This window comes from Arachis duranensis, chromosome 10, assembly GCF_000817695.3.
Source record: "Arachis duranensis cultivar V14167 chromosome 10, aradu.V14167.gnm2.J7QH, whole genome shotgun sequence".
Classification (NCBI taxonomy): domain Eukaryota; kingdom Viridiplantae; phylum Streptophyta; class Magnoliopsida; order Fabales; family Fabaceae; genus Arachis; species Arachis duranensis.
In genome coordinates, this window is record NC_029781.3 from 12,861,788 (window position 1) to 12,880,096 (window position 18,309).

The following is an 18,309-nucleotide window of genomic DNA, read 5'->3' on the forward strand; positions in this document are numbered from 1 at the left end:
TGATAAAGTCATTTAAATAAAAAAAATTCACATAAAAAATTACAATTTGAAAATGTAAAATTTTAAAATACAAATGACAAAATAATTTTATAAAAATTTAATTATTTTTATTATTTTATGTAAAGAGAATTTTGTTTATTAAGGTCTAAAAATAATATTAAAATTAGTACTATCAAAAAATATTTTAAATTTAATATTATGAAAAAATAAAAAAATTATATAAGGACTAATTTGATTAATTTTTAAAATTTTAGGGATGAAAATGACCTACGTTTGGACTTTTAGGGACTATTTTGATTATAAATAATTTTTTTACATGTCAATTGACACTGGCGTACTAGATGTCACTAATCTGACACGTCAACTAATCATCTGGTAACACGTGACACTTAATGTGACACGCCATCATCTAACTAACGAAAAGACCTATTTGACTTAGGTTTTATCTTTTAAGTACTAATATGACTAAAAAAATCATTTAAGAACTGATTTAAAAAATAAATAATCTTTTAGAGACGAATTTGACTATTAATTTTGTATATATCTAACAAGTAACAACCTTAAAAATGATACAAAATTGTTCGGTAATCGGGTTCCGGACAGGTCGGGAGTACAATTGAGAGGGTGGATAGGTGGGGACGCCTTGACTAGGGTCACACTGGTAGCGGGCCCACCCTGGCCGTTATGACCATGGGTGGGTTTTCCGGGGCGTCGCTGAACCATTGGTCTTCTGGGCCGAAAGAAATGGATGGGGGTTTTTTGGTGTTTTGCACTGGTTGAGATGAGATCGCCAGAATCTTGGCGTCCTTCTTGTGTGCCGACCGGGACTTTGGTGCGGCGTTTTTTGCCGTTACCACGTTTATCACAGTGAGGCCATGGTCTCTATCTTCGGGCTCCTGTCGCCGCTTGGCCGATCACCTGCAAAGACACTCCGACGCCTAAGTCAGAAATCGTACAAGCAGGGGGAATGATGTGGGAAAGTGACATACCTCGGGGGAAGAGTCAATCTTCCCCTTATATACATGTCAGTAATGGGTCCCTTATCGCCTGTTCTAATGCATCCTTCAGGTCGAAACAGTCCTGTGTTTGATGGCCGTATCCCTTATGGTAATCACAATAAAGGTTCTTGTTTCCACCCGTGCGGTCCTTGAGTGGTCGGGGTTTCGGAAGAATTCCCTTCTCAGCTATTTGTTGGTAAACTTCCACTATGGGAAGGGCGAGTGGAGTGTAGTTAGTAAATTTCCCAACTCGAGGGAACGGCCTAGGTGCCTTGTTCGATGCCTCCTCTCTAGCCTTTTCCTTTGTTCTTTCACCGTCTCCTCCGGACTGCCGAGCCTGGCCGTAACCGGGCTGCCGCTTATTGGCTGCCACGACTCGGCTGACCTCCTCGTCGTTTATGTACTCCTTCGCCACCGTTTGGATTTCATGCATTGTCCAAACCGGCTTCGTGGTGAGGTGTTTTCGAAAGTTCTCGTTGAGGAGGCCATTCGTCAGGCAGAGACTGGCCACCGAGTCGGTTAAGCCGTCGATTTCCAAGCATTCGTCGTTGAACCGATCCAAGTACCTTCTGGTCGGCTCTCCCTGTCTCTGGGTTACCCCGAGAAGGTTGATAGGATGCTTGGCTTTTGCTATTCGTGTTGTGAATTGGGCCAGGAAGGTGCGGCTGATGTCCGGGAAACTGTAAATGGAGCCTTGAGGGAGGCCATTAAACCATCTGATCGCTGGTCCTGCTAAGGTTACCGGGAAGGCGCGGCACCTTACCTCGTCGCCTACTCCCTCTAGGTTCATTCTAGCCTCAAAGGCCGTGAGATGTTCTAAAGGGTCTTGGGTTCCGTCATACCTCATGTCCGTCGGTTTGTCGAAGTGTTTCGGCAACCGGACCTCGAGGATAGATCGGTGGAACGGCGTGGCACCCATTATCACAGGTTGTCGTGTTCTCTCGGTTTTCCCTTCTCCGTCCTCACGACCTCTTGTCGTTCGGCGAGTTTGTCTGCCGCGAGAGTAGATGACCGTGTCGTTCCGTCTTCTTGGAATAGGTGATTCCTCTGTTTCCGTCCGGGATGCAGATATACGCCGTGAGTGGCTTCGGTGAGAGCTCTCTTCCTCCTCGCCCCCGGGAGACGGGGTGTAGCTTGGATCGGTAGACCATCCATCCCTCTCCCGGTCGGCTAGCTGTCGTTCAAGGTTCTGGACTCTGTGGCGTAGCTCCTGCATTATTATGGCGCTATCGCCGCCCGTTCCCCCGAACGGTCGGGTTCTCGCGTGTTGTTGGGGGGATCTCCGGCCTCCTCGTTGTGAGGCGACGGAGGCTGCCCCCTCCGCTCCGGCTACTCGAGCTCGGTCGCCGGGGCCCGGCGCGACTTCCATTCAGGCAAAGAGGGTCCCCACAGACGGCGCCAATGTTCGGTGGTCGGATTCCGGACAGGTCGGGTACACAGGTGGAAAGATGAGTAGGTGAGGATGCCTTAACTTGGGTCGCACTGGTAGCGGACTAGCCGAGCTGGCGAGCACTTGAGCTGGTGAATGGACGAAGGGGGGGTGCCACCTGCAAAGACACTCCGACGCCTAAGTCAGAAATCGTACAAGCAGGGGAAGTGATGTGTAAGGTGACGTACCTCGGGGGAAGAGCCAATCTTCCCCTTATATACATGTCAGTAGTGGGCCCCCTTATGGGACAGGCCCATATTTCCAAGGACGCTGTCTTGCGGCCGTGTGTGTGCCGTACAGGACGCGTGTCCGGGTCGGTTGGAGGGCAAGAACTGATTTAAAAAATAAATAATCTTTTAGAGACGAATTTGACTATTAATTTTGTATATATCTAACAAGTAACAACCTTAAAAATGATACAAAATTGTTCGGTAATCGGGTTCCGGACAGGTCGGGAGTACAATTGAGAGGGTGGATAGGTGGGGACGCCTTGACTAGGGTCACACTGGTAGCGGGCTAATCGAGCTGACGAGCACTTGGGTTGGTGAATGGACGAGGGGGGGTGCCACCTGCAAAGACACTCCGACGCCTAAGTCAGAAATCGTACAAGCAGGGGGAATGATGTGGGAAAGTGACATACCTCGGGGGAAGAGTCAATCTTCCCCTTATATACATGTCAGTAATGGGTCCCAAGACGAGGACAGGCCCATATTTCCGAGGACGTTGTCCTGCAGCCACGTGCGAGCCGTACAGGACGCGTGCCCGGGTCGGTTGAAGGGCACGTGACCGGGTCGGGTGGAGATCGGGTCGGACCGACCCGTGCGGTTATTGGGCCAGGCCGTAACAAAAATAATAAAAAAAATGATTGATTTGCAATATATAATCTCAGATGATGATTCAGGAATCTACACGAAATGTTGAATTTTGTATATTTATAATTAGAACTTAGTATTCCTACGCTACTATATGTGACGGGAAATATTTTTTAAGTAACAAATAAATATGCAATAAAATAAGAATATCCTTTATTTTAATTTTTAAGGCATCTAGGAGTTGCCGGAAGCTTGTAGCCTTGTGTACTTGTGTAGTCACTAAATTAAATTAATTCTTTATTTAAAAAAAAACATTGGCCGGTTGGAGTTAGGTGCTGTAATGAAAGCAGCTGCCTGCAGTAATCCCTAATTTCACAGATACCTCCGAAATAATTTTTGCAGCTCATTTACATTCAAGCAAATAGGTGGATTATATTGATGAATAATTAAGTCAAATAATCTTCATAATGTAATTTAGGTATATTTATCTAAAGGAAATATTGAATACATACTTTATAAATTCATATTGTTTGGACTTTGGAGATATTTTTTTTATCAATAAATAAAAATTTCCTTATTTTTTATAAATGATTTCTTCCGTTTTTTCTTGGCAGTTTGTACACAAAGGCTTTATTTACATAATAATGGTTCCTTATATTCTCTCCATATAAAAATCACCGCCCATTGGTAATTGGTTATGCCAAATCTTTATTCAGACAAAATAATAACAAAGATGGATACAGGTTCTTTGACTACTGAACCTGGCGATCAATTCCGATTTGGCCATCTCTATTTTTCCACCACCACGACAACCATGGTCCCAACACTACTAAAAAAAATAAAATAAAATAAAAAACACACTCTGAAAAATGACCACATACCACAACAACACAAGTTAAAACACACACCCCATCCCTACACACGCACTGCAGAGTCCACAATAGAGAACCCGGACCTCAACTTATCACCACCATCTGGGCCGGCGGGCCTGACACGGGCCTTACTGATATCACTATTACAGTAGTTCCTCACGGCCCATAGTTCGTAGGGCGAAGTATCGGTAGCGAGCCACTGCTCAATAGTAAACTCTTGCTGGGCACAGGGTATGTGGGCCCCAGTGGTAGTTACCTCGACGTAGTTGCAGTACCAGCCGTGGTGGTTTCCAGAGCCATCGGAAGTCAAGTTAACAGCGCAAACAGGCCCGTTCAAACACGGGCCTCTGCCACTGAAAATGTCCAAATTGCCCCTCTCATAGTAGTTGTAACCGGGATCCATCAACCCACCCCATGCTTCCAAGTTTTTTATGTATATGCCGTAGCCGTACTGGTCGTATAGCTTGAGACCGATTATTGAATCGGTTCCTCCCTTTATGATTGAACCGGTTCTGATGTAAACCGTGTAGACACAATCATCGTCCTGCACAAAAAAGAAAAAGAAAAATTGAAAAACATGAGATGAAAGTTGAGAGTTCTTGAGGGACGGTGAGATTGAGAGGTGGGACTTACGGATCTGACGGTTGTGGTGATGAAGCATAGAGAGAGGAGGAAGAGGAGATGGAGGAACCTTGTGGAGAGTGCCATTGAAGCTCTGTTGTTTGAGTTGAAAAAAGTTGGTCTCATAAATAGAGGACTACTGGAGCGTGCATCATGTGGCACACATGGTAATATGTACGGTAAAAAGGAAAACACAATGGATTTTGTAATTTATCTTAACCACGACTAGGACACGTGACTATTGTAAGATATACTAGAACATTAATGAACTAATTTGGGTCGAAGGGGTTTTGTTCGCTTAAATAAGCGCCGAATGTTCAAATTTTGTCTTGCGTATGTCCTAATTTATTGGTTAGTAGTAGAGTCTTAAATAGAACTTAAATCCATAATGAATTAATAATGAATTAATCCTTAATCTGCTGGATTCGTAAAAAAAACTAAAATATTAATTCATATCATTAATTCATATCAACTTAATTTTGTTTTTGAGAAGAGGATAAAATAAGATACTGAAAACAAAACACCTCTATTTAGTAATAAATTAAAACAAATTATAAAAATTCAATTTATTTGTCATTTTCTTTTTTATTTTAAAAATTTGAAAAGAAAAATATAATAATAAAATAATATAATTATAAAAAATTAATAAGAATAATAAAAAAATAAATTGTATTCTTTATTAGTGTCTCTGTATTATTCCTGTCAGAATGGATACAAAATACATACAGAAGAATGATAGGGGGCCAATAATTTTGGTGTTTTGTAACTATTAATTGACCATCAATAGTATTTTTAATGGTGTGAGATTACATCTGATGGTGTGAGATCACTCATTTTTGTTTTGATGGTTAAATGTTGACCAGAAAACACAAAAGTTGCTGGCTCCCTAAACTTTTCCATACATTAATTCAGTGTTTCTAGACACAATATCTCTATCCAATTAATATGATAATATGTAATTAAATACATATATAATTATTTTATATTAAATTATTAATTGTAAATCAAAATTACATTCGATCAATATAAATTATCTAAATTATTAATTTGAAAAATATTATTCTCAATATAAAATATATTTATTTATAATAACATTTATTAAATTAGAAGTGATATTCTTCATTTTAAAGTGACAGATGGACACTTGTTAGCAATGAATCTTAAAATGAATGTTTGATTTTAGTAACTTAAAATGAATGTTTGATTTTAGTAACTTAAAAAGAATCATCATTTTTAATCACAAAAAATTTGGTAGTTGACAATATTAATTACGAAATATTTAAATAGACATTATACCAACTAAAATTTTGTTATATTTGACATAGAAGTTTTATAATCTTAAGAACTAAATTTGTAATTTCTAAACTTTAGAATTAAAGTACAACGTATATACGTACAATAATTTAAATGTAAACGACCGAATAAATATTCATCACTTCATTTTTACAGTTAAAAATACTGCTTGGTCATACCCGGTGTATAGTGAGACAAAGTTTGAAGAATCGCGGGTTATATATACGTAGTAGTATTATTAAATTTAAGAGAGTGCATTATTAAAAGATTGAAAGCAGATGTAATGATATATGATGGTACAAAATTGATATAAGATAGAAACCAAAAAAAAACTATAAACAAGTGATAAAATTTGTAGGTACCCACCACCCACTAAAGCACAGTCAACCTCAAAGGATTACATCAGTTCATGTTTGATAATGATTTATTGAATAATGGAGTAATGCATTTTCACCATTTTGTGAAATTTTATACTGATATATTTTTATTTTATTTTAAATAATATGAAAAACTTAGACTAAATGGTGGTTAATTATTATAACCTTAAAAGATACAAGATATTCTTGTATGGTTTGAATTAATTATTATAACTTTAAAAAATACAATATATTTTTATATAGTTTAATTCGAAGATAGTTCATTTTCCAATGATTATCTTTTAGTTTTCAGTTAAGACGAGTTATATTTTGATACTAAGAGAACAAAAGGAATGAATATCTACAAAAAATACTCCAATGCTTAAATTAGTGTATGAATAATAAACTCTATTTTATGAGTAATTCTCGTATTAGTATCTTATATTTTTCTTTCTACTTATGCCTTTTTATAATTGGAGTAAGTATTAGTGGTTGTTTATCCGTTCAAATTATATTAATAACAAATAAAAGCACATTAAAGCGTTTTTTATATAATATTGAGAGAAAAGGATAAATAGGTCTCTGACCTTTTTTTCTGAGGATATTTTCGTCCCCAATGATTAGAAAATACATTCATGTCCCTGATCCTTTAAAAATGTGGACAAATCTACCCCTCCCCACGTTAAACTCAGTCCGTTAGCCCCGTTGAAAAATGCTGACGTGGCTCCCGTGGCGCTGACCTGGCCGTAACGGGATGACACGTGGACTAGACCTTCTGAAAAGAAGACGTATAAGTCTCCAGGCTCCAAAATGACGCCATTTCTCCCCCACCCCTCTAAACACAGTTTAATTCCCATATGCAATACCTATAACACCCATGTTTGCTCTTCTAAATTACTGAAAACCTAAGAAGACAAACGATCAATGTCCCCCCTGTTTCTCACTCCAAAAATTACACTATGTAGAAGAGCAATCGGTGCGTGGTGAAGTTGCTGTGGAAGGCCAAGAAGGAGATTTCTGTTGAGGTCGTAGTTGCTGTCTTCGTCAGAAAGTAAGATCGTGATGCTTAGCGTTTAAGTTTTCGTTGTGGTGTGAACAAAGGGTGAAGGCAGTATGTGTGCATGTTGAGAGTGTGGGAAACAGTAGTGTAATGAAGTGGAAAAACTCTTTTGAAAATGTTGTGGGTAGGATTAGAAGGAAGGATTGTGTTCGGGTAAAAGGGTTTCGTTCATAATTTTGGTAACTATTTTTGGACTGACGCGTTGTTGATCATTGGTTAATTTCAGATGGTTGATGTTTTTGTGGTGCTGGTTTTTCACCATGGAGCCATGGAGATAAGTTTGTCAGAGGAAGTGATGGAGCCCTGGTTTATAAAACTGGAAAGGAAGAGAGGTTCCCTGAGATGGACCTGGACTTTGTGAACTTCGGAGACCTTGTAACGTTATTTAAGGGTATGGGATACCAATCATACAAGGAAGTATACTGGTATGATCCCACAAGTAGTGACATTGAGTCTGGGCTGAACATGTTAACTGGAGATGCAGGGATAAATGCAATGCGAGAGAACATATCGATGAACCAAAAGATTTATATACTTTGATCACGGAGTCGATGTCCCTGAGGTTGTTGAAGATGCTGGCAAGAATAGTGATGGCACAGTGGATGTGGATGTGGATGAGATTTTAGAGAAACTGAAGACATCCTCTTCATCAGATGACGGGTACAAAAGCCCGAAAGATGTGCTGTACAAACCTCCACCAGCTGGAGTGGAGACCGATAATACTAAAAGTGACAATAATAGCGGGATTGTTGGTTGTAAGAGAAAAATAAGTACCAAGGGTGGAAAAAAGGTAGTAACCCCGAAGAAGTCATTTGCAAGGAGGCAATGGTCAAAGAAAAAGTCTAAGGTTGGAAAGAAGAGGGTTCAGCATGGGACAAGGGTGAATGTAAGAGGAGAAAATAGTGCAGGCGGTAATGCTGGTGGTCAGGGGGCTAATAGGTCGAATGATCAAGGAGGTGGTGGTGATAATCCTGGTGTGCAGCCGAATAATGCAGGGGTAGGGGAATTCTACATCAGTGAAGTGCCAAGAGAAATGAAGGAAATCGTATTTGAGTATGACTTCGAGGAGTTGCATACACCGATTTCATCCGATGATGAAGGTAACAGCAGGAGATTTCCCGAGTTTGATGATGACTATGCTCACGGTGAGGGGAGATTTGAGTTAGGAACCAGATTTGCTACTGTTGAAAGGTTAAACAATGTAGTAAATGATTCCTTCATTTCTGAGGGGAGGGAGCTGAAGTGGATAAAGAACGACAAGGAGAGGGTTAGAGTGGGTTGCAAGGATGAGGAGTGTCCATTCCTGGTTCATTTGTCCTACAACAAAACCTTGCAGTGTTATCAAGTTAAGACATACCAGCAAGAACATACTTGTGCAAGGGATTTAGGGAGTAATGCAGCTGATCAGCATTGGCTTAGCAAGAAGATTGAAAAGAGGATGGCAACCTAACCCCACATGAACATCAAGGAGGCAATCGAATTTTTAATGGAGGAGTTTTCATTATGTCCCCACCCTAAGATGGTGTACAGAGCCGTAGTGGAGGCCAGGGAGAAGATCATGGGCAACGAAAGAGACCAATACAAAAAAAGCAGGGACTACTATGAGCAGATTCTGATAAGTAATCCAGGTTCAACGGCCAAGTTGGAGGTCATGCCAATTCCAGAATCACCTCCTGTATTCGATAAATTATACATATGCTTGGATGCTTGTAAGAAAGGGTTCAAGGATGGGTGTAGGTCTTTCTGCACCTAGATGGTTGTTTTTTGAAAACCTACTACATGGGTTGGCTTCTAGCAGTAGTTGCACAAGATGCAAACAATTAGTTCTACGTTGTTGCATATGGAGTTGTCAGGGCTAAGACCAAGAATGCCTGGGAATGGTTCCTGACAAATCTTCAGGAAGACATAGGAGACGATGCCAGCCATGGCTGGACCTTCATATCAGACCAACAAAAGGTAAAATGTAATTTTGGTTAATCAATATGTTTAGTTAACATATTACCACTTTAACTTGATATATCATTCCTTTATGTCATCGTTCAATGCAGGGTTTACTCCCTACGCTAAAGGAGGTCATGCCACATGCAAAGCTCCGTAATTGCGTGATGCACATGTGGAAGAATTTCATAGTCGCTTCAAGGACTTGTACATTAGAGAGGTTGTGTGGGAGTGTGCTAGATGCACTACTGTTGCGAAATTCAATGAATGTATAGAAAAGTTGAAGGAAGTAAACCATGGGGCTTGGGAATACCTCAGCAAGTTTCAGCTAGAAACTTGGTTTAAGGCATATTTCTCCCATGGGCCAAAGGTTGATAACCTCACAAATAACATGTGTGAGGTTTTTAATGCCAAGATAGTTAATTATCGTACCAAGCCCATCCTCACCATGTGTAAAGAAATCAGGTGTTACCTGATGAGGAGGATGGTGAATCACAAAAGAGTCCTGGAGAACTACATTGGAAAGCTAGCACCAGTCCAGCAAAAGAGGATGGAGAGGTTAGTCAATCTTAGCACTAAGTGGATGGCTGAATGGTTTGGTGACAACAAAAGGAAAAGGTTTGAGGAGAGCCGCAAAGCAAGCAAGGTTGACGTGGACCTAATTAAGTACACTTGCTCGTGCAACAAATGGCAACTTACTGGTAACCTCTATAGTCACTATGATTCATTCATTGCTGTGTTATGTTGTTATTAGCACTAATTGTTTTGCCAATTTTAAAACTGTTTCCCCTATTACCTCAGGCATGCTTTGCATACATGCACTTGCTGACATTAGGAAGAGATGTGACATGCCATAGGACTATGTGCACTCTTGGCTGTGTATGGAGTCAATCCTGAGGACATATGCACCCTGCATTCAACCAGTGCCAAGTTCAGAATTCTGGGCCAGAACTGAATTCTCACAGCCAAATCCACCCATCATCAAAAGAGGGATTGGCCGGCCAAAGGTTCATAATCGGCAGAAAGACCCTGCTGAGCCACTGATGCAAGGGGGTAAACTGAAGAAGTCATTCTCTGTGTCTTGTAGCAAGTGTGGTGAAAAGGGCCACAATTACAAAACTTGCAAGGGAGCTCCTTTGAACCCCAATTTGGAAGCCGAAGACAAAGCAGCCAAAGAAGAAAGGAGATAGCACATCCCAAGCACTTGTTGTGCTTCCTTTGTCACAGTCTGCTCCACCACCAGAGGTAAGATCACTTTCGTGATAATAGTATCTTTGCTTATATGATCCAGCCACTATTGTGTCCCATGTGCAAGTAGTTCAGGTTTTAAAATGTCTTAGTACTAGAAACCTCAGGGATTTTTATATCTTGGTACCACAATATTCAAGGATTGATCTGTCTTAGTATATTATTCCTGAGGGACTAATATGTCTTCCTATTAAATTGTCTACTAATTTGACCACTATGTCCAGGATGTTTCAAATAGCTAACCAGGCAGCTCAACACCCCAGCAGCAACACCCTACTATAATGATTCAATTGTTTGTCATTATAAGCTGTTTAGTATATGTATTGAGTAATTATGGCCTAATTATTTTGTCATGTTTTATTACCCTTCTTCCTTTAGGTTTCGAGCGGGGCTGGCACAAGTGCTCCGAATGTTGCACCAGTTCCAACAAGAGTTACAAGATCAATACTTGTATTAGCACCACCAGAGCTAACGGTCACCTATGGCAGGCCACCCGCCCTAACTTCAAGCCGTCCCTTTAAGCCCCTAGAAAATGCTCCATCCATGGTCACCAGCACAACTCACCTTAAACCATCAAAGTACAGACCAAAGTAGAAGACTTTCAAGCCTCCTGCTCTACTTGGTCAAGGGCCAACACCATCTAGCACATAGCAGTAAGCACCAGTTCCCCAAGCCTCCCAAGGACCAATTCTATCTAGCACGCAAGCTACTGCACAGGATCAGGAGGCTCAACTACCAATTGGACCAAGTGTGTCAGCGTCTAAGGACTCCAAGGAATGAAGCATCATGTCATTATGTTATTTTGTGACAAATGTGTCCTGTTGTATAACTTTATGGCAAATTCCAGATACAACTATCCTTTTTTGTATTAGCCGGTTTTTTGGTTACCTGTTGGTGGTTAAGTAAAAACTTCTTAATGGTAGTATGCCATACATGTGCAGAGGGGTTGTTAGTTACAATGATCAATGTTTACATTCATAGCTTTAATGTTAGTTCTTCAATGTTTGATTATCTGTTATTTTGTCAGCTTTCATTTTCAGTTATATATTGCAATATACAGGCTAAAAACTGATACATTTCTAGAAAGAACATGTTCAAATTTTTCCTGGCTACAAGTAACCACATTTATCATATTCAACCATCAATTAGTTCTTAAAACTTAAAAGAGCAGCAATCAGGACAATTAAAATCACACATATACACCACCCTGTTGGGTTTTTTTTCAACTCTAAAGCTACTATCCTCTTTTCTAAACAACTGATTGTGTTTTTCATGTCTTGCTTCCATTGATGCTCTTCAACGTCACCAAATTTCTTCTCTTCCCGGTTCTTTGAATCACTCAACCCAAGCCTTGCAATGTGCTCATCCAACCACAAAAAAAACTTGCAATCGGGTTGTTTCACATGCACAAAATCAATCCACAGAATTCACCATAAAAAACTGGTTTCGAGACCCTAACACTAACATAGTTCCACACAGTTATACATACCTTATAAAACGGACAGCCGAGAAATAATTTGTTAGGGTTGCTACTCGTCTTCGACATGAAGAGGATGGCGTGTTCTCTGATGTGTGAGCATTTTTCCTATCTTTTTCTAGTAAATTTGCATCTAATTTGTTGAGTTTAATAAAGAATTAAGTATCTTTTAGCCAATATGGATGCTACTTTGAGTCTTTTACAATTTTGTTAATTTTAGGTAGCATTTGGCGAAATTTGATGGAGTTTCTGCAGCACAAGAATAAAAGGAGATGGCAGTGAGGAGCGACGCGTACGCGTGATTTGGAGCTTTCCATGGCGACGCGTGCGCGTGACTGACGCGTACGCGTGATTTGAAGAATTTCACAGCAACGTGTGCGCGTGACCGACGCGTCTGCGTGACGTGCAAAAAAGACCAGCGACGCGTACGCGTGACTGACGCGTACGCGTGATATGCGCCACGTGCAGAAAATGCAGAAAATGCTGGAGCGATTTCTAGGCTGCTTTTGACCCAATTTTCAGCCTAGAAAGTATAGATTAAAGGCTACAGAGTGAAGAAATCAAGTGGTCCCCACCCATCAACTGAAGACTAGTTAGTTAATTCTGATTTAAATTCAAATTTGAATTTGAAAATAGGAAGAGATATTATCTTAATTTTAGATATTAGATTTTGAATTAATTAGGATTAGTTATAAAAAGGGGAGACTTCTCTTCTATTGAGACTCCATTAGGGGGATTCCATTAGGGAATTCTATACAAATTTACATTCCACATTCCATGAGCAACTAATCCTCCATTGTTAAGGTTAGGAGCTCTATCTATTTGTATAGATTGATTTTATTATTTTTTCTATTTTAATTCACGTATGGATTTATAATTTAAGAATTATTTTCGCTCTTTATCTTATGAATTTAGGTGGAACGGAAGTATGACTCTCTTTCTATTTGAGTTCTTGTAAAACTTGGAAAAGCTCTTTACTTGAACAACAGCTTGAAATCATATTCTCCTAAATTTTAATTATCTGGATTTAATGGGATATGTGACATATAATCCTTTTATTTTTGGGTAATTACAGTTTTTGTGGCATATAAACTGGAATTTGATCATGTAGCTTCTAATTAGAATTAATTGACCAAGGAATTGACAGTTAATGAATTTTAGAGGAGACTAGAAAGGTCTAAGAAATTAGGGTCTAGTCACATATAGTTTGCCATAAATTAAATCCTACATAATTAAAATAGTTAGTAAGAAAAGTAAATTCGGAAAAATAGATAACTCTGAAGCCTTAACTGCCTTCTCAATATTTTATTCCCAACTTATTTATCTTCCTATCTTTAATATTCTGAATTTACTGTTAATGCTTTTGAACTTCAGAAACACTATTTTCTGTTTGTCTAACTAAGCCAATCACTTAACCATTGTTGCTTAGTCCATCAATCCTCGTGGGATCGACCCTTACTCACGTAAGGTATTACTTGGTACGACCCGGTGCACTTGTCATCCCGTTATGGCCAGGTCAGCGCCACGAGAGCCATGTTAGCATTTTCCGACGGGGCTAATGGACTGAGTTTAATGGGGGGGTAGATTTGTTCACATTTTTATTAAAGGTCAGGGACATGAATGTATTTTCCAATCATCAGGGACGAAAATATCCTCGAAAAAAAAGGTCAGAGACCTATTTGTCCTTTTCTCTAATATTGATATTGATATTGATATTAATGGCCGATCTATAACGTATGAAGATGAGTTATAATATGTAACTGATTTATAATAGATATATCATAGCCCCTTAAACTTGACCTGGTGATATTTTAATAAAATAGATTAAACTTTAAATGATGGTTTATAACTCGGTGTTTTTTAGTTATGGGTATGGAGCCCCCAAGTCAACATATTTTATTAAAATAAATAAAAAATAAAAAAGATAAATTTACTTATTAAAAGAAGTGAGTGGCTGGTTCATACCCCAATAAAATCTCTGCCATTGGCTTTGGACAATTAAAAAGAAAAACAAGGGTTTTGATTTGAAAAGAACTAAAATGATTCCATTGACTAGATAAGATAATATTTGGATTCCTGAAAGGTAATGTCATAAAAGCAGCTTCTTCAATCAAAGCACTTTCAAAGAGAGTTAAAAATATGAGCAAAAGAGGTGAGTTCTATTATCCATCATTTTGAATACTGTATCTTCTTTTTTCTTTTTGTTTGTGTTTGAAAACAAATGGTATGAAAAAGGGAAAAAAGTCACGAGATGACGATGATGATCCATATAAGTGTGCTGGTGAGGACGTTAAAATCCGTGGGTCGTTGTTTGTAGATAAAGATAGTGTATATTAAACAGATAAGTTGAAAATAGTTAGAAAAGGTTCTAGTGTTCGAATGGAACTGTTACCATGTAGTAGGTTTGAACTAGGGTGGCAAACAAGTCGAAGCCTGCCGGGTCGGCCCATGTAACATGCCTAAAAAGGCGGGTTGAAAATTTAAAAATGTCATACCTAAAAAGTCCGCCTAAACTGTGGGATTTGACGGATTTCGGCAGGGCGGGACGGGCATCCCCGGGGACTCAGTGCTTTTTTGGTTAGGGGCATTTTTTTTACAAATTTCAGGTAAAAAAAATCCCCACCCGATTCGACCCAAAAAGAAACCCTACCCTAATTCCACTTACTCTCTCAAACTCAGACACAACACAACACACTCACACTCGCACTCACACTAGTATACCATTGGTGCAGTATTTTACAACCCACAAACTAACCGGCAAGTGTACCGGGTCGTACCAAGTAATACCTTACGTGAGTAAGGGTCGATCCCACGAGGATTGATGGATTAAGCAACAATAGTGTTTGATAGGATTAGTTAGACAAACAGAAAATAGTGTTTTGGTATTCAAAGAGCATTAAACAGTAAATTAAGAATTTCAGGAAGCAAGCAGCAATGAGTTGGGAATAAGATATGGAGAAAACAGTTAAGGTTTCAGAGTTATCTATTTTTCCAGATTAATTTTTCTTACTAACTATTTTAATCATGCAAGATTTAATTCATGGAAAACTATACGTGACAAGACCCTAATTCCTTAGACCTTCCTAGTCTCCTCTAAAATTCATTAACTGCCAATTCCTTGGTCAATTAATTCCAATTAGAAGGTGATGATCAAATTCCAGTTTATATGCCACAAGAATCCTAATTATCCAAAAATAAAGGGATTATATATCACATATCCCGTTAAATACAAACAATTAGAAATTCAGGATAATATGTTTTCAAGACGTTGTTCAAGTAAAGAGTTTTTTCAAGTTTTACAAGAACTCAATTAGAACATGGGACATACTTCCGTTCCACCCAAATTCATAAAATAAAGAACGAAAATAATTATTGAAATATAAATCAAAACATGGATTAAATTAGAAAGATCAAACGAATCAATCCATACAAATAGATAGAGCTCCTAACCTTAATAATGAAGGATTAGTTGCTCATGGTTCAGAGAAGAAAACTAGGATTCTGGTAAAATGTACTGTTTCCAATATGATGGCATCTAAATTCCTATTTATAACTAATCCTAATAAATTTAAAATCTAATTATCTAAAATTAAAAATAATATCTTTTCCTAAAAATAAGATTTTGAATTTAAATTCGAATTAATTAACAAGTCTTCAGCTGATGGATGGGGACCACTTGATTTGTCCATTCTGCAGCTTCTAATATGTGTTTTCTGGGCTGAAAACTGAGTTAAAATAGCCCAGAAATCGCCCCCAATATTTTTCTGCATTTTCTGCACGTGGCGCATGTCACGTGTACGCGTCAGTCACGCGTACGCATCGATGGTCTTTTTCGCAAGTCATGCAGATGCGTCGCTGAGCAAATCTTCAATTCACGCGTGTGCATCAGTCACGCGCGCGCGTCGCCATGGAAACCTCCATTCACGTGCACGCGTCAGACACGCATGTGCGTTGCTCCTCGCAGCCATCTCATTTGATTCTCGTGCTACATAAACTCTATCAAATCTAGCCAAATGCTACCTAAAATAAACAATATTGCACAAAACTCAAAATAGCATCCATAGTGGCTAAAATATAATTAATTCTTGATTAAACTCAACAAATTAGATGCAAATTCACTAGGAAAAGATAGAAAAGATGCTCACGCATCAACCATCGGTGACCACACTGTCTACACACAGGCCCCAAGCCCCAGTCGCCCCCAATCCTGTTGCGTCTGCCATCCCTATCCAGCGTCGTTGCCATTGCCATCGCCAACACTGTTGGCCTGTTGCTTTCCACTCACGCTCACGCTCACGAGTCACGCCGTCTCGCCGCCATCTCATTGTCAGGCTCTGAGCTCGCAGTCTCGCACCCGGCAGTTTGGCAGCACCGTCCCACCGCTCCTCGTCACCGGCTACTCCTACGGTCGCTGTCTCACCAACTTGTTACTGCACTTTGGTCCTCTTGGGTCCTAGCCACCGCTTCTCTGTTTAGCCATTGTCACCACTGCTCGTCAGTCCTGGGCTCCTGGCCATTGATGCTGCTCCTCTGTCCTCTCTGGATCTACCATCAGGCTATCACTGCTGCTCCTCACCTACTCAGTCCTAGTCGTTATCGCTGTTAATCTTGTATGTTGGTTTAACTTGTTAATGTTTTGAATTTTTTATCCTTTTCTATCTCACTTATATTTACAAAATAATGTGCATGACTAAATTAAACATTAGCATAAGTTTAAGTTTGTATCAGATCAAAGATTTAGATAAGTTTGGGTTTGTTTGTTTTGATTGAATTTTACTGTTTTGATAAATCTGAAATCTTATGCAGATTTTGTTTGTTTGTTGTATTTTATTTTGTTTTGTTTGATTATGGTTTGACTAAGTCAGACTATATAATAATCATTTTAACATTTGCTGTTATTTCGGAAAAGATAAATTCCAAAACTGTGAGTAATGTTGCTGTTGCTGGATTTGGTTCTGAGTCTCAAGTCGAGGTTGATGAACCTAGTTTTAAGTTATATTTTGGATTATATTTTATGTTTGATTGATTATAAACTTGAGGATGTTTAATCTTATGTTTTAGACCATGTTTGTTTTTTTGGACAATATTAGTTTTATTATTTTATTTCAAAAAACTTCGTTTATGATTATGTTTATTACTTATTTATAATTATAAAGATTTTAATATTTGTGAATTTAGAAATTAAAACTTTTTTGTCTTTAGAAATTATAAATTTATTGAAATGATTGTAAAATTATATATTGTTTAATATTTAATAGTTAAGAGAGAGAGAAAGAGAGAGAGAGAGAGATTTCAGGACCGCCTCACCATACGGGGCGGCGGGCCAACCCGCCAGATGGAGGCCTTTTGGTGGGACGGGCTTTCCCATTGCTACCCCTAGTTTGAACAGATTTTTCATAGAAAATATGATTTTGAATTTTTCTATATGCATAGTTGTGTGTTGCAAGAACTTTGAGTAAGATTGTCGTTCATTAATTTTGAATGTTCAGTGTTAAAGCAATTAAACTGTGTACCATCATAATTGCACTCAAATGGTTGGGCCTTTCTGAGATGTTTTGAGATTTTAATGGAATTTTCAAAAATAAAAATCTCGTTAGAGGTATTTTTTTCACTGCTTCAAGCTAAATGTGTTTGAAAAAGGGTATGGGTGAATCTGAATAGTTGTTCTTGTTTAAAAATTTTCAAATCTTCATTTATGAATTTTTAAGGAAATATTTTTTAAGGTGAAATCTGTAGAAGAAGATTTTTCTTTTTATATGGATGAAAATTTTGGTGAAAAATTTTCTCTTTATTGGTGTTCACAGCCACAACACGTGTTAGGTTTTAAAAAAATTAGTTCTAGAGATGAATGTGTAGTAGATTATTTAGTGAAGGTAATTGAAAGGTATAAATTAATATCTGTATCTAAATTACTTCCATGGGAGGAAGACAGGAGATTTGTGGTAAAATACGTTGGTAAGATTTTATAAACATAGTTTGTGATTAGTAAAATTGTTATAAGTGATAATTTTATGAGTTTGGTTGTGTTTTTGCAGGTGAAAAATTTTTAGGTGTCACTGCTACGAGCTTCGGAGCTCGTCTAAAGAATAAGAACGTTGAAAAGGAAGGTTTCTTGTCTAACTCGGATAAGGGAGATGGGGAGGGGGAAGTTAATCAACCAGCCCCCAAAAAAACCTATGGTCTTCAAAAAGAGAAAGATGGATTT

At 38.7% G+C, this 18,309-nt stretch overlaps 2 protein-coding genes across 2 annotated transcripts; both read right to left on the minus strand.

Annotated features, from left to right (window-relative positions):
- Positions 1-1,014: 1,014 nt before the first annotated feature.
- Positions 1,015-2,367, minus strand: LOC107469022 (uncharacterized). Its single transcript, XM_016088412.1, has one exon. The coding sequence runs from the start codon at positions 2,365-2,367 to the stop codon at positions 1,015-1,017; it is 1,353 nt and encodes a 450-aa protein (XP_015943898.1).
- Positions 2,368-3,923: 1,556 nt separating this feature from the next.
- LOC107469134 (PLAT domain-containing protein 3) lies at positions 3,924-4,914 on the minus strand. Its single transcript, XM_016088514.3, has 2 exons — positions 4,745-4,914; positions 3,924-4,655 (listed from the first exon to the last, which is right to left on the minus strand). The coding sequence occupies exons 1-2, from the start codon at positions 4,856-4,858 to the stop codon at positions 4,155-4,157; spliced, it is 615 nt and encodes a 204-aa protein (XP_015944000.1). The 5' UTR covers positions 4,859-4,914; the 3' UTR covers positions 3,924-4,154.
- Between the last annotated feature and the right edge of the window lie 13,395 nt (positions 4,915-18,309).